This window comes from Pezoporus occidentalis, unplaced genomic scaffold (genome assembly GCF_034315485.1).
Source record: "Pezoporus occidentalis ecotype Australia unplaced genomic scaffold, CSIRO_AGI_Poc_V1 ctg38, whole genome shotgun sequence".
Taxonomy (NCBI): Eukaryota; Metazoa; Chordata; class Aves; order Psittaciformes; family Psittacidae; genus Pezoporus; species Pezoporus occidentalis.
Window position 1 is genome coordinate 2,824,899 of NW_026915702.1, and position 17,176 is coordinate 2,842,074.

Genomic DNA, 17,176 nt, shown 5'->3' on the forward strand with positions numbered 1-17,176 from the left:
TTCTGACAGCATCCTCGTGCATTTTAAGAATGACAAACATCATATTCAAAATGGACAGTAAAACATGCCTGTGTAAATTTAGTGCATTTCTTTCCTTAGTTAAATGACTGAAACATCTGTCATTTTATATTGTCAGTTAAATGGTATTTCAGTCCTTTTCATTCTTTAATAACTATAGAAGTGTTTATCTTCTTTGCTGCATTTTGATAGTTGAAAGACTTCAGTGAAATGGCGTGCTGAAATACAGCGTTTTTCTAGGTTATTTTAAATAGCAGTTCGCATTGTGAACAATTACTTGCAGCTATGCAGCTTCACAATCTTGATAACATAAATTAATTACATGCTACAAGGAACTCTGGCTCCTCTGAAACTGAGGTATGCATCTTAAGCACCTGAAAACTTTTGGTTTCTTTTTTCTTCTTTTCTTCTCAAGATGTTGGAACAGTTCTTAAAGTGGTTTCAATTCCTAAGGAGACTTGGCATGAATTAGAAGAAGTCTTGCTGGAAGAAATGACAGTCTTTCGGGTAAGTGCAGCTCAATTTCAAGTGTCAGGTTATAGATTTCTCTGTGGACAGCTGCAAACTAAACTTCTTGCAGTCTAGCCAAGGAATAGCCTGGCATACTCCTCTAATTAGCTTGTCATTTAGAGAGCCAGGCACTAGTCAAAATAAACCTTGAAACTTCCAGTGCTAGCTGGAGTTTAATGATAAAAGACATAGCATTCTGGGCTCTTGTTTTGTGATTTTAGAAGTAAATTAGTATCTCTGAATCTTAGAGCTGTTACATGCTGTAGTTAAATATGTATCTGTGCAAGTCTGGGAATAATGCCTGTCTGTTTTCTCCCAGGGTTATGCAATACATAAATTTCATAGTTGCATCAACTCTTTAACACTATTCAGACTATGAGCATAATGTAACTAGGAAGATAATTTAAGAAAAACAGTGATCTGCACATATTTCTTATGCCTAATAATCTGGGAAACACAGGGTTTGTGTTTCCATGGCTTTAGGGTCTCATTTTCATGGTTTGACACAAGACACTATAAACACCCCCTAATCTTTAGTACCTTTTTTGTGAAAATCAATCTCTTCCATTTTTCCTGTCTGAGCCACCTAAAAAATAAGGCATCCCATAGGCACTCCTGCAAGTCGAGGCTGAGTAAACCTTTCAAACACTTTCCAGACAGAACCCAGGGATCTCTTGTTTTTTTGTACACAACAACGAATAATTTATATTCCCCGCGTTACTTTTTTTTGCCGTTTTATGGCACCATTTCACAGGCTCCAGGCTTTTGGGGGGTTGATACCTAGCTGGGAGTATGAGGTTAATCTGACAGTGTGAAGACAATTCTTGCATGCTTGGATGGTCCCATGTCCTGTGGTCTCACTCTAGATGTTCTGACCAGGACTTTGCCTCCAGCCTGCCCCAGGGGCCCAGCCACCATGTCCTCATCACACTCATTTGCCATTCCTTGACCCTTAGTTTCTGAACAGACACAACATATCTAAACAGAGCTTGTATATCTTTTTATTATTATTTTCAATATTATTTTTATTATGGGCAGTCTTGCCTTAACTGACATCAATCTCATACAGAAAACACTGGTTTGGGTGCCAGATACCACTGAAAAATAGGTATCTGTTTCTGCAAACCATGGGGGGTTTGAGGACAGAAATGTCGTTTTTTTTCTTCCTGATTGTTGCTGGGTTTAGGGCTTTTTGTTGTTTTTTTAACAGAAAAATAAAGTAGAAACTATGAGGAGATAATGAGACAAATAATTTGTGGCTCCCAGCTTTGTTTCTTTTCTTATATATTCAAAAGTTATTACATTAATGCAGGATAATTTGGCAGTTGTTGGTAATGTATGAGTCTCTTCCCTCAATCAAGTAGAATTGCCAAGCTAAAGGAGATCAGAGAAGTCTAAAAGTGAAAGAAAGAAAATAAATGGAGTGAAAGTTTTATTTCAGAAAGCCTTTACAGAAGTAGCATGGTTAATGACAAACTCAAATCTGGTATTTTACTTTACATGTGTATTTATTCATTACACAAAAAGATTTTGGTGTTCTGATTTACTTGAATGCTCATTTATCTTCTTTGGCATGTATTTAAGCCTTAAAGAGGGCATTAATATACTTCAGTGGAATAAGCAGCATTTGTGTGCATAAGACATGGATCTTTCAATAGGGAATTTGCAACAGATTTTACATGTACCTTAAGCAAATGTAAATTTTCCTTATTTACTAAAGTGTTTATGTGCATCATGAACAATGTGTTTTGATGCTTAAACTGCAATGTGCTGAATACAATACCTTTATAATTCCACAAAACAGTCTTCCATATTGGTTACATTGATAACAAATGCCTATTTTAACCCCATTTGTGCCATATTTCTCTGAACAGCTGAGCAAACAAGTGAGTTCAATTTTCCTTCAAATGTTACACTTAATTGATGCTTTCTAATATAAGTTCTATTAACTCATTTGTAAAGGCAAGTCCACATGCTTAACATCCACTGACCCATATCAAATTCTCTCAGGATAAGCAAGCTGAAAGCTACACAAGTGTAAAAGATTAATAAGGACTTTATTAATGTACATAACCAAAAGTATGATGTGTGGGATTAATAGCAGATTTTTAGATAAAGTTCATACAGTGTTGACATGCACACTTTGTAACCGAATTATGCCACTTTTACTCTCAGGATTAAAATCCATTCAAGCAGCTGGGACTAAAGGGTGTAACAGTCCTTTAATCAAATCTAAATATACGCATTTTGTTAAATATTTCCTACAGCTTCTCATATAAGAAAGTAGGTACTGGTTTGACAGCTGCGTGCTAAAATAATTAAGTGTAGACTTAGCTCAGAGAACAATAACTCTCCTAGTGACCCATTTGGTTGATTAAATAATGGGTGTTCGAGGGTGCAAATAACCTCTTGCCTGCTTTGGTTTTGTGCTCTGCAAATACAAGTAACTTCCTGGTACGTGAATGGTGTGGTCCAGTCAATAGGATTATACTTGGGACAAAGGCTTGCTCTGATGAATAAAATTTTGTACAAGTGGGTTTTTCACCTTGATATGGTTAAAACGTGTTGCTTATTTCAGTTTTACCACTTTTAATATATAGTATCTATGTATTTTGTTACAACCACTATTGATTTCATGTTACCTGGCAGGTTCTTTAAATGTAGTTTTAATACAAAGTGTAGCAATTAATTTCAAGATGTAAAATTAGTAACAAAATAGTCATAGTGAAACTGTAATAATCATGGAAAATGGTCTGTCCACAATCAACAAAGCAATCAAAGATGCACCTGGATATGTACATGCATACTAATTCACTTAGAGCTAGAAAATATTCCACTGCCAAAGACAAGAAGAAACACTGTTACTAAGGAGTGTCTAGTTTAATTTCAGTTTCTAGGTTAGGCAAATAGCATTCTAGCAGAATTGTTATGTTTATAAAGCTCATTTTATATTTTAACTCTTTTTTTTTCATTTCCCCCTAGGAACCCACTGTTATTTCAGCAATGAAGATTTCCACAAAACAGGTACTATGTGCACAAACTTTAAATCACTTTTAAATATTTATTGGTCTCTGTCTTTTAGAGACAGTAACTTGGCAGTGAGTAGAGACATATTAATTACAGCAGCAGCATCACATCCCTTTACATAAACATCACTAGTTTCTCAGGAAAATGTGACATGCAGAAAAAGTCTCGTTCATGTTACTTACTGGTAAGGTGGAAACTAAACACAAACTAACCAGCTGTCTGGATGCTCTTGATTAAAAAAATAAGTTCCACATTATGGAATGTTCTCATGACAGAAAAATTGTTCAGGAGTGGCCAGAATTGGTCCCTTGTTTTAATGGGACTAATTCTGGTCTTTGTATCAATAGTCTCGTACAAAATGCAGATAGTGGAAGCAAAGACTGGAAATGAGATGTTCTCCTGTCTTTTGTCCTATGCCTGTTACATTCCTCTGGGTTCACCATTCAACTTTAACAATGAGGGTAGATCTGATTTAGTCCAGATTTTCCATGGTCTTTCCATCAGTGACATGGTTAAGATAGGGGTTCCTGACTCCAGAATTTATATTTCCTACTTTCTGTTGAGTGCACTAGTAACTAACTTCTGAAATAAATGTATTATAGCCTTCATTGTAGACTAGGTCATAACAAAAATGAACTGGACTTCTTGATGGATGGAAGTGCAGTTTTGTCAGATTTACGGTAAAAGTGATTTCTGAGCAATTATAAGCAATTATTCTTAGACTTGTTTGTGAAGCAGCTGTTGAGTTATGTAGGCATGCAAAGAACAGTGAGTTGCAGTCCAGGAGTGAAGTGGGTATTAGGGGCCTATCTTCCAGTTCTGCCTAGAATTAGGTAGAGGGATTCCAGCCACTGTCAATTCCTGTCTCAGAAGTCTTAGACATAAAATTTAGTGTCAAGTTTAACACAATAAAACTTTGGCATCCTTTTTCATATTTGTGCTGATTTAGAGCCTAATTCAGCAAATACAGGCGACTTGTTGACACTCATTAATTTCATCATTAAATTTGTTGCCAGTAAAGAAGAGATTTGGTATTACTTTGAGGACTGGGGCACTAAAAATTGTGTATGTTGTAAATAAGGTTTAGTTAATTCTTCTACCTCATGCTATACATTATTAAACAGAAGTTGAATTAATTTGTAACAGACAGAGCCCAATATTAGGTTTGAAATGCTGCATATTTAACTCAGAAACCACTGTGTTTAGAAAAATTGTCTGAAAACATTCATGTATTTGACAGAAAACATTTTGTTTTGGGACACTTTTCTAACACAGTTTACCACCTGAAGCAACAAAAATGGCAGGACAAAAACATGTATTGTTGAATACTGGGATATTTAAAAACAAGCCTGTCAAGATGTATATATGTTCACATCATACCAAAATGCTCTGCTTTGGATTATTTTTATAAGTGCATTCCCTTAAAACAGCCAGTCATATTTAATAATGGACTATGCATTTTCACGCAACTTCTTTAAAGCAGCATTAGTTATTCAGGAGAGATGACAATTTTCCTTGTATCTTTTGAAAACAAATTTATACTGCTAAAATTGTCTAAAGCTAAAAAAGAGCAGAAAACACAAGATATTCAGGCAGAGTTAAGCTCATGAAAATTCAACCAGCCTTAGGCTAAAAATGACAGAATCATGATACATTATGACAAGCTTTTGGCACTGTCTCTGTATCAAATAAGTATATGGCAACATGTTTCCATTTTATATTTCTGATTTTAAAATACTGTAGTTTTATAATGCAAACACTTTACTCATTGTGTTCTGATAAGTAGGGCTTTTTTCATATAAACAGTATGATAATTCTATGCATTTTAGAAAGCAGGAGGATGAAATACAAACAGTAAAACCAGCATGTCCTACTGAATAACTTTAAAGCAATCACTTCATTTGGTTTTTTTCACTAACAATTCTTTAATGGTACTGGGAGTTTCTCTTCGTTTTTGAATGTTCTACTATGCTGGTTATTCAGAGGTACCTATTTTGCCATTGTGCCAATGCGATATGTTAGAAATGACGCTTCATCTTAAATACCAAAATCTAAAAATTCTTCAGGAGTGGGACTTAGCTTAAGTTTTAAATTATATAAAACTGTGTGAGAATTTGACCTTTGAGTGAGAGTGACTTTGAGCAAGGAAATCTAGGCTTTATGTGCAAGACTAAGCCTCGATGCAGTCTTTCTCAATTCTACTGCCTTTAACTCACAGGAATTATATTCCTCCTAATTGTGTTCAGAGTTCTAGGCTTGTGTAACCTTATCACTTAAACAATTTATGCATGGTTAGCAATAGAAACAGACCTTCAGAGGACAGCATCCCAGAGCCACCGTAACACCCTGCAGCTGCCTAAATTCACAGTTCTGAGTGAGTCAGGCTTGCCAGGAGCACCTGGCTACCATTCAGTCCTGAGCCTGTCAAGTGGGGGTCCATGGTTTAAAAGTACCGAAGCAAGCAAGGGTCAGGCCTGGCTTTCAAAGTGACTTCTTTTTGAGGAAACTCTTATCTCTTTCTCAAGGTCAGGACTGTGATCCTCTTTTTCAAAAAGCTATTGGATTTCTGGAAAGCTGAGGGGGGGTGGAAAACTAGGAGGTCCTTGGCTGATACAGGCCAGATTCTTGATTAGTGAAGTGCTATGAAGAGCTTTTTTAGTTCCTCCATAAGATTCTCAAAGGCAAGGCAGAGACCTTCAGAAAAGCCTTCCTGACTACTTCTACAGTATTTTTCACAAAGTACTGAATTTTATTCAGAGATGGCCATTTCTGTCCATAGTGAGCATATACAAAGGACCAGCTCAGATTGATTTGTCACTTAAACAGCCCCCTGAACTATTCTGCATCAGTTACTTTTCAAGACATAAAATTAAGTTAAACAGGATTTGAATCTTATGCTCCCTAAAATTCCATTTAAAATTCTGATATTTTTCTTTTTAAGCGGTACATTTTTCATCTCTCTCTTTTTTTTTTCAATTCCAAATGGAAAATTTTGTTTATCTCTTTGACTTCTAGAGAAAGGCTCCATTTTGGGCAGCACCATGGAGCAAACAGAAACCACTGGGTTGCTTAAAACATTAGTCTCCTCTCCCACAGCTTTTCTGGAGTTCTGATACTTCTGCAAGACTTTTTAAAGGACAGCTTTCCCACACACACACTCCGCTTTGATCTGATAATCAGCTGATGTATTAAACTAACAACCTCTTGAGAAAGACTGTTTGCACAACAGGCATTTTGACTGTATGGCAAAGTAAAGTCTTTGATGCAAATCATTCTGTTACTGTTTTCTGAATTTCATACTGCCTGGATTCATATATTATTAGTGTCGGCAATAACGATCACCAGCTGGAGTCTAAAACTGGGATCAGAAGAGCAGCAAAGAGGGCAGCAGCCTTCAGGCCGTGCAGCACCTGAAACTCATGCTGTAGTTCACTGACTGAACTTTATGAACCTATCTACAAGGAACAGAGTCTTGAAGTAACCCTATTTTGGCCTCACAGTTTTTTTTTTCCTTGTGTGTTTCTGGTCATTCTTTAATTCTAAAGACATTTATTAGAAATCAGGGAGGCTTTTTTTGACAAAATTAAATTGGTTACAAAGGTATGTAGGAAACCCTTTCACAATTCTTCTTTATTTTCCCACGTGCTTTCTCTGGGTTGATTTTTATATTAGCTGCACCACACATTGCTACATGCCTATAGAGATATTAATGCCCCAATTACATAGGGCTCAGATCGATACCATCTGGACATTTAAGATACTTAACTGAAGCTCTCATTTAACCTACACTGCTTCCATAATCAATAAAGAGAAAAGGCATCCCTTGAGAAATGGTCAGGTCATCTAAGATTTGAATTGTTGCTCATTTTTACTGCAGAACGTACCCCTAAGCTGGGTACTTGATTAAGTGACTTAAGTTAGAGAGAATCAGCTTATCATGTCTGCTGCCTGTCATCTGCTTCTCAAGGATACAATACTATCTGGGGACTGGTATGTACAATCAAGGCTTTGTGTAGAGCTCTGTGTGGTCAGAGATTTTTGCCCAGGGAATGTGGGTTTACAACCAAGCTATGGCACTGTAATAGATGGAAGCAGCTGCTTAGAAAGGACTTAGTTTTTAATTTACCAGTAAATTCTCCTTTGGGTACTGTCTTTGTCATATTTTCCTTGAGAAAATACTGGTGTTTACGTAAATGCATGGGACATCTCTGTTAAATTCATGCGTCTGTATAAATTGCAAACTTTTGTCTCTGAAAGAAGTAAACCCAACACCTTTTATAAGTGTTTTTGGTTTTGCTGTCTCCTGCTATCCAGTGCTCATCGTTTCTAGTAGGGAGGTGAGCTCAGCCAACTTCCATCCCTGAATTCCTTGGAAATAGTACCTCTGGATCATCACAGTGCAGAAGATTAAGAATTTTGATAATATTTCTTGAAATCCTATTTTCACACCATGTTTTTCAAGAAAGGAAAACAAATACAAATGTGTATTTTTCCTGTTGGGACTGCTTGGATTGGGACCATAAAAAGAAATGTACGAATTACTCCACCATGGGTGCTGTGTGACAAAGTGTAAGATTTTGATAGCAGGGTGTCAGTGGTTCCAAAACAGATGGATTATGCCATTTAATTTTTGTTTATTTATATTGTTTTCCCAATTGTTGCCTCTCAGAGGGAACTAAATATTTACTTACTACACTCACACTTGTTTTCTTTGTGAATTAGTGCCAAGCTGAAATATCTCTGTTTGGGCTTCCATGTGAGATCAGTAGTTCAGTTTCCTTATGTCCCTTTGAAAACCAGCTTCTCCAATGGACCACGTGAATTTGGTATCAGAGAGGAAATTGAGAGAAAGAAGATAATCTGTTGTGATGGCATACAAAGCTGTAGTTCATTTTGCATGTATGTTTTTTTATTTACTTCATGGCTTCTCTCTGCATTTGAGCTACATCTTCCTCTCACCACATTTTAATAAAAAATAAATTAAGCCATTTCCCCTGGTCAAAGTTAAGCTTCAATTAGAGTATTTGACCTATAGAAAAGAGTATAAAGCATCACAATTGCCAGACATGCAATGAAGTGCATGCGTGGCAGCACTTCTAAGCTGAAATATCTTAGCATCAGTCTGACATAATTTACTTCAGTTTTCTCACACAAATCAAAGTCACATATAGGAAATTTATGTTAAAGTTATTTTTCTTTAAATTCAAAAGCATATTCTCCATTGTGTTCTGTCACTGATTGTAGTGCTTTTCTAAGGCAGGGATCTGAATACAAAAGAAAAAATGAAAGAGTACTTTACTGTTTGCTGTTGTTTGGAGAAGCTACCAAGAGCTTCATACAAAAATCAGCTTTTTTCTATTTATTTTCTTTTATCCTGTGGATGATTCTCTTATTCGTTTAGTGTATGTCAGGATCGTGATCCTTTATTGTAACTGAAATGGTCCTAACATCTAATTTTTTTATGCTTTTCTACGAAAAAGCTGGTAATTTGCAATTATTAATTTTTTAATTTTTTAATTTTTTTAAATTTTTATAACAGCAACAGCTCTACATTGGCTCAGCCACTGGAGTTTCACAGCTTCCTTTACACCGCTGTGATGTGTATGGAAAAGCATGTGCTGAGTGTTGCCTTGCGAGAGACCCTTACTGTGCCTGGGATGGTTCATCTTGCTCACGTTACTTCCCCACTGCTAAGAGGTAGGAACCCTTTCGGATGTCTGCATGGTTTGCTATTTGTTTTAACTGATGGTCTCAATATGACCAGAGGGCTTTGGAGATTTTTCATGGGACGGTTAACTGGAGCTCTTTCTTTTCCAAAGAAAACATAATTGTGGGAGATACAAACAATATGAAGTCTTGGTTGATTTAAAGAGAACACTACTACTTCTTGGGTTGGTTTAAAAAGCTGTTGTAAGAAAACATTCAGAAGGGAGTCGTCTCTGAAATGGATTCATGACTTTGTATTCAGTAATAAACAGCAGAAAGAAAAAAATAATTTTCTCTAACACTAGGACTGATAGCTCAAGTAAATTATCCTGCATTTTCATGAATTCTAATTCAAAGGAAATACTTATAAAGTGTTAGGACATGAGTGGAAGGTTATTTTTCTAGTGGTACGTGACATTATTGTTATTATTCAAAAGTATAACTTGTTGATGTGTGTCTAAGTGCTGCAAGATTAGAACAACTGCTATTTTAGATTCACTCTGCACTCAGACTTTGCAGTGCAAAGGTTAAGGTAAGACTGCATAAGTGAAAAATATAATTGTAATAAAAAACTATAGAAGTCCTATTTACCTGATTTGAAGATTTCAATTAATATTTTCTTTGCCTGCCCTTATCTCCAAAATTCTTTATCTCAGAGTATATAAGGTGATTACTGAACAGCTCTTAGCTACTGAAGTAGAAATTAGGAATAACTGAATAGATGGATACTCACTTGCAAATCAGAACAGACATTAATGTAATGTGTTTCCCATCATAAATTGGCTAAAATTATAAAGAAGTATTCACATAAAATCAAATGTGCCAAACATCTTCCACTTATGAAGAAACAAGGAATCCAAGGGTTTGTATACGTAAGGGTTTATATACATAAAATTAATGGTAGCAAATACTTAGTTGAGAATGTCAGGACTCCAAATTCCAGATTTGGATTGGTTGCTGCAGGAGACGAATTGTGGTAAAGGGTGGGAAGTAGCATTTTTTGTCGCAGACTTTTCAGATGGAGGGGATTAAAATTTCAAGGTTTGCATTACAATGTATCCTAAACAAATACTGTAGACAAAAGAAAAAGTTGCTTATGGAACATCAGGTTCTATTTTTGCACCCGGAAGCAGAGTTAATCTGAGACAAGCTTTTGAGAAATTCTTTAGAAAAGAATTAAAAAGGAGAAACTAAACCCATCCCAAAAGAAGAGCTGGTCAGATTTTCTCAGCTGCATGGGCTAAATTCAGATTTGTAGTGGGACCACGGCAGTTTTTCTGGAGGCGAGGAGGGCAAACAAAAGGAGAGTCTAAGAGATTGATTTTGTCTGAATGTTTTAAGGGTTAGAAGTCAATATGTTTAAGTACTGCCTCTTGAGTCGAAGGAGACGGTAAGGTCAGGAATCACAGAATCACTCTTCTCTGCTACTTCCCATCTAATCTTTACCTCCTAACTTCATCCTCTCAGCATTCACTAGCACCCATTCCTGGTCCCAGCCCATCTCAAGACCCATAGAGCACATCATCCTGCCATTCATCACTTACACTGACAGAAGAAATAGGGCTCTCTGTCTTTTCCTTATCCATCTCTGCAACCTATTGAGTAGCAGAGGAGCTCAGTGTTGCTATCATGGGTAAAGGGACTGGGCCCTCTTCTTACAGGCATTAAGGGGCAGGGTTACTAGGACTCAACTGGGTTGCACAATTCCAGGAAAATCTTGGGGTGCAGAATTTACACATCTTGAGGCCGCTGTGAAAGAAAAAGGCTGGGATCCTGACAACATGCTCAGAAAAAGCTGATGCCCCTCCTTAGAGAACCCCATTTTACCCTCGGCAACAGCAGAAAAAAGGTCTCGTACTGGGGGAGAAGATCCTCTGTTTACCTGATACCTGCTGTGCCCACTGCCTGAAGGCAGGTTTGAATGCATCTATGACAAAATCAGCATTACTGGAAACAGCTTAAATGTCAACATTTTCCTAATAATGAATCCTTGTAATTTTAGGCTCCAGAAATATTGAGAAAGTTGAGTCCTGAGGCAATTGCACAGATGCTTTACTAATAGTTGGTTCTGGGGTTTTGCTTTTTATTTTTCCCCCTTCTTTTTTAAAAAAGGAGATTTTATGAGTTATGATTTTAATTTACTTTTCTTTCTTTGTGTATTTTACAAGCCTAAATGACAGTTCAGAGCTCCTGTAGTGTGACCACTTAACTTTACCCCATGCAGATGTGTTCTGGTTCATATTTCATAAATCACTGTGTTGATACAATGGTGAAATATGCGACATTTTCCTGAGATTCTAACTAAACATCTCTTCCAAACTCCATTGACAGTAGTATGAGTCTTTGCACATCTTTTCTACAAATGATATCCTATAAATATGCTGTGTTTCAAAATTTAGGAAGGAGTAACAAAGTTTTATGTTTTCTTATGTCTTGGGTCTATTTTTATTCATTGGTAATGTGAAGATGATATGTGAAATTAGGATTAGTACATTTTTTAATCATGCATCAATTAACAGCAGATTCCCTTGTTCTGAAGCATGCTAAGATACCCTAATACATAATTTTAATAATGTTTTATTCAGAAATATGTCTTAAAATGCACATTCTGACTTTTTTTTTTGCTTTAAAAAAACCCTGTTGCCATACTTCACATAACTGATTTCGGGTTTAACTTTTCAGTACTTTTCAGTAGAAAAAAAGTACGATTAAAATCTTTCAGCCAAGAGGAGTATGCTGTGTAGTTGAGGGGGCCTCTGTGAGAACTCTCAGTATGTGCTGATGCTGGGCTGTTAGTGAGTCTGCAAATCGGGCTAGTGAACAGAAGAGAGATGATCTCTGTGCTGCAGAACAATGGCTTTTTAAAAATGTGGGTTGTTGTCACAAGGGAGTGACCAATAGTGGTTTTTACAAGGCTACTTGACTTTTGCATATCCGTTGCTGGATACCATAATCTGAAATCACAGCATTGTTCAGCAGCCTAATCCTCTTTGTTCTCCTCCAATTTTGCAAGCCCTCAGGCTTTCTCCGATTCCAAAAGTAAAGTGCTCACACTTGAAACACATCTTTGTTTGCCTTGGTCTTTTTTTTTTTTTTAATATGAAACGCTTTTCTCTGGCTCAGCTGAATTTTGTGTCACAGCTATTTAAATAAAAATAGGAGCAGACAAAGAGACAATAAAACATGCAAAGTAATACTGTATTAAAAGGCTTCCTTCTGCTAATTACAACATTTTTTTGGCCCAGATCAATATGTTTTCCAAAAGAGCCAGTGGAAATCAAAGTGGGGAAAGAATATACTATGTTAAATGGACATACAATAAAAACTAGAATCCAGATTCAAGCTACAAAAGGGAATAAATGACATTTCAAAATCTTCCTATCCAAGTGTTCTATTCTGTTTATTCTAAAGACAAAGCTATTTGCAAAAGTTTTAGAAAAGGTTTTATCAGAAAATTTTCAGTGAGCTATGTAGTGGCTGAAATGATCTATGTATTTTAATTTAGATTTTGTAGAAAATACAGCACTTTGACATGTTTTTCAAAGCCATCCTTCCTAACATTTGTCTAAAAGATGTCATGATACTTATTCTGTGCTTGCAGAAAAGCTCTAGTTTCTTCATGATTGATGAATGATGCATTGATGCATGTTCAACTGTATTGTTAATACTTTGATCCTTTAGTTCCTGTATCTGTGAATTAAGTAATGATTTTGTAATCAATATTGCCAACATAGTTAAAATAAACTTTGTAGGCTCAGTGCAAGAGATATGCATTTACCAGTTTCTGAAGAATTTACTTTCAATTGTAAAGGCTGATTCTACAAACCGTGATAACGCATTGAATATAGGAGGAACAACATGATTTGCTTGCTAGTGCTGTTTAGGTGCACTTGTGACCTGTGTAATTTCATATATATTCCATTTGTTGCTCTTTAGTCATGGCAAATGTGAATGCTGACCACTGAGGAGGTAACTAACAGTTTTCAACTATGCTATTTACAGACGTACTAGACGACAAGACATCCGAAATGGGGACCCACTTACCCACTGCTCAGACCTGCAGCATCATGGTGAGTTATGGGTAGTACTAAAGTACAACTATTTGTATGTGCAAAATAAAGTAGGAAGCACATGAATGATCTGTGAAATTATCTTGAACATCTGCAAAAGATGAATATAATACATCATTATCCCAATTTAAATTGTTTACAATGGCCTGGATCAGACAGTAAACACTGAGTGGGAGGGTGGAGTGTGTTGTTTGTTTTTCCTCAGATTAACAGGTTTAAGCATTTTATTTTTTTCTTCTTTGCTCACCTGATAATAGCATACCATCAGGCTAGGCATATTATGTCAGAAAAGAGTCACATCTCCTTCAGAACAGCAAGAAGTATGTACACGTTGCTTCACATAGTTTGTATAGGATGATAATCAAACACATAATTAAGTACCTTGGCTAAATATGGAATGGTCTTTGTTGTAGGAGCCACACTAGAAGCCCTTAAGAGCAACCTATTCCTTGTAGGAGGCCTGTCCCATATGCTTTCAGCATGGATTTTCTTTGACATCTTCTAGTTTTGTTTTTTGTTGACTGCTTAATTTTCACAGTGCATTGACCAGATCTTCCTTTCTTGAATGTTTGGCTAATTAACTTCTTACAGTTTCTAATTTGTTGCCAAACTTGTCAGAAGATCTTCACTCAGAAAGTGAAAAATGTCCATTTTGCTCTAAGTGAAGAGAACACTTAGGCAATGCTTCCCTCTGCTGGAAAAAAAAATGATTACTTGCATTTGTGGTACATTTCTAATAACAGTTAAACCACTGGACATATTTCAGCAAAAATGAAGAAGAGGTGGCTGAAAAAAATAGAGATATTTCAAAATCCTTGTGTCTTTCTAGTCCTTGTAATAGCAAGAATGATATATAGTCCAAAGTTGTACATTTGTGTCAGCTATGATTCACTACTACTTTCAGTAATAGGTTTTTTTTGTCTTCCTTTTAATCATTTGAAACTCATAGCCTAACATTACTATAGCTTCTCCTTTTACTTCTTGATTGTCAAACTCAGGTCAAGCTACTCAAAGGGGTAAAAGGATTGTAACAGTGCATGAACAGACAATGATCAATATGTAGTCATCACGTTTTGAGAACTCATGAATGTAAAACTAGTTTAGATTTTAACTAGTCAATGTGGACTAGCAGAAAATTCACAAATTTCCAGTTGCATGATACCTAGTAATGCTCATACAGTGTGCATGAGACCATGCATGCATTGGGGCTGAGATGATATGTTCAAGTCCCCAATAGGAAAATTTCATCAGGCACTAAATGTGGATTTTATTACCAACAGAAGCATATTTTAGCTTTACCTTTTTACTATCTGGACATTTTACTCATGAGCTACCATGTGGCTGGTTTTTTTTTTTAATGGTTTCCTGGCCTTGCTAGCTGTGCTTTATACAACTGTAGGTCTGTTCTTTATCTTCATAGACAAGGAAAGGATTTCAAAACACTTGTTTTTTGCATCTTCCCATATTTGGTAAACATATTTGTCTGAAAAGATATCTTCTATCCAAAGGAAAGAGAGTAATCCACCACAGTTATTTCATGATAACCATTATGAGAACTCAAGGTCAGGAAAAAGCTATTACATGCTAAAAGCCCAATCACAAGGAACTTCCATACAGCTTTGTCAAAATGAGCAGAGCAATTATGAGACAAGGTATCACTGGAAATTTTACTTACCAGTGAAATGAAGACAGGATGATTAGAGGAATCAGTAACCTTCCAACATACTGAGGGAATGCAGTTCTAGGTCCTAGACTTTAAGGATGCACTGTCAACATACTTAAAGGAATGTTTTAAACTGTTCTTGAGTGAAATTTTCTCTAAATCAATCCTTAGTTGTAAATCTATAAAATTTTCTGTATTTACTTGTCATTTACACATGATCATGTATTGTACAGACAGCTGCGTGACCCATAAACTTCCTATGCCAGTTTATGCTGAGGTTTTTTGTTTGTTATGACTATTGGTTTCCTGGACAACAGATGAAGAATTGGGTTTGTCTATAGCCAAAAAATAAGCTCCAGTAGTCATTTACTACTTTTCTACACGTTCTTTTGGAGCAACTGCCAGTCGATTCTCCATGTGAACTAGGAAAAATGAGAAAAAGTGATGACCTCTTAATGTATATTTCAAGAAATTGCAGGAACTTACTTCAATATCAGTCTGAAGCAGTAGTGCTTTTAATAACTCTTAGGTAGCTCTTTCAGTTGTCCTTTTATACAAATTATAAATAGTGTTAAATTACTACACACCGACATTAGAGGGAGCTGAGGATCCTTAGCTGCATAGATGCTAGGGCAGACACCTATATGTCAACTAAAGACCAATTCTTTTTTTAATGCGTAACATATTAGTGATATCAAGAAATGGATTGATTTTTTTTTTTGTTTTTTTTTTAAGAATTTGTAAAAAAAGAGGCACTTTTTTTTTTAGGTGATTTATCTTAGGGCAAGCTCAAAGAATAACTGAATTTAACTGTATAGTGACATTCATTCATCTGTAAAGCAATCTTTGTATAAGTAGCCTTTCATACTTCTTCGGTTATGTCAGAAATTATGCATTTAAAGGATATTTATCAGGGTAGTAAACTGATACCGCTGTTGGGTTCATTTTGGGAATTGCAACTCTCAGACAGGATTTTGGGTTGAATTTCATAACCGGCTTCGTGACTTCTATAATTTTCTAAAGTCCTCCAGCTGCTCTTCTGAACTTCCGAGACTTTCATTCTTTCTTCTAGCCTCTTCAGTGTCTCCCTCAGTCCCAGAGCTGTGCTCTGCTCCTGTGATTATTCCATCACTCTGCTTTCTTTCTTGCAGTCCCCGTGCTCAATATCGCATTAACTTTATAGACATTTCTGGACCTGCCTTCTGTTCCCTTAAGTCATGGAAATGAAATTTAAAGGACCTACTAAATCCTGTCTCATTACATGACTGTCACCCATACTATCTCTTCTGAAGCTGTGAGAAAATTTAGAGGGGGCTTATGCCACTTTCCATGGTGATACCTAACACACTAAAATGCCATGGACCAGTTCCAAGAAAACACTCAGAAATTTGAAATAGCATCAGAGAATCCACCTTCAAGGTAACTTCCATGAAAACTTGTGACTAGCTTCTTGGAAGGTACCTGAATATTCCTGCAGAAACTTCTATAGATACTTAATAATACGCTACCATTCATGGGCAGTAGGACCTTTGCTAAAGCAATGTCTATTTTTGTCCTTTCTACTGATATTTACGATCTAGAAGACTGTCTCCTTGGATCTAATGAGACCAGTGTTACATGTGCTATGCTCCTGTATAACTTACTTGGACTGTGCTGTGCTCAGGAAAATACAGTCAAGTGGTGTTTAAAGGTTTTAAAGCTGTTTAAAACTTAAACAGGGGAAGTTTATATTGGATATAAGGAGGAAGTTCTTTACTGTAAGGGTGGTGAGGCACTGGAATGGGTTGTCCAGGGAAGTTGTGAATACTCCATCCCTGACAGTGTTCTAGGCCAGGGTGGACAGAGCCTTGGGTGACATTGTTTAGTTGAGGTGTCCCTGCCCATGCAGGGGGGTTGTAACTAGATGATCTTAAGGTCCTTTCTAACCCTAACTATTCTATGATTCTATGGTGCTGCAAGCTACTTAATGAATAACCTGCTGGTTAAATCAGCTATTCAGGATGTAGGAAACTGACTTGATAGCTCTTCTTCCAATACAAGTATCCAAACTATCAGATTGCTTCTTTTGAAGCTGGGCATTCTGCAACCATGATCCATAGAGCCTGGGAGAGAGGAGCTGAAAGAGAGCATGCATCCTAGGGTGAAATCCCTGTATTTCCATCTTTTATTGTAGAAACTTGTA

At 36.4% G+C, this 17,176-nt stretch overlaps 1 protein-coding gene across 3 annotated transcripts in view; it reads left to right on the plus strand.

Moving 5' to 3' along the window:
• SEMA3A (semaphorin 3A) overlaps positions 1-17,176 on the plus strand; it is a 170,464-nt gene that overhangs the window by 145,972 nt on the left and 7,316 nt on the right. For all 3 annotated transcript variants that reach the window (XM_062631972.1, XM_062631971.1, XM_062631973.1), the window contains 4 exons: positions 434-525; positions 3,511-3,552; positions 9,095-9,252; positions 13,264-13,331. In XM_062631972.1, the coding sequence (XP_062487956.1) occupies positions 434-525; positions 3,511-3,552; positions 9,095-9,252; positions 13,264-13,331 (360 nt within the window). The remainder of the gene's footprint in view (positions 1-433; positions 526-3,510; positions 3,553-9,094; positions 9,253-13,263; positions 13,332-17,176) is intronic.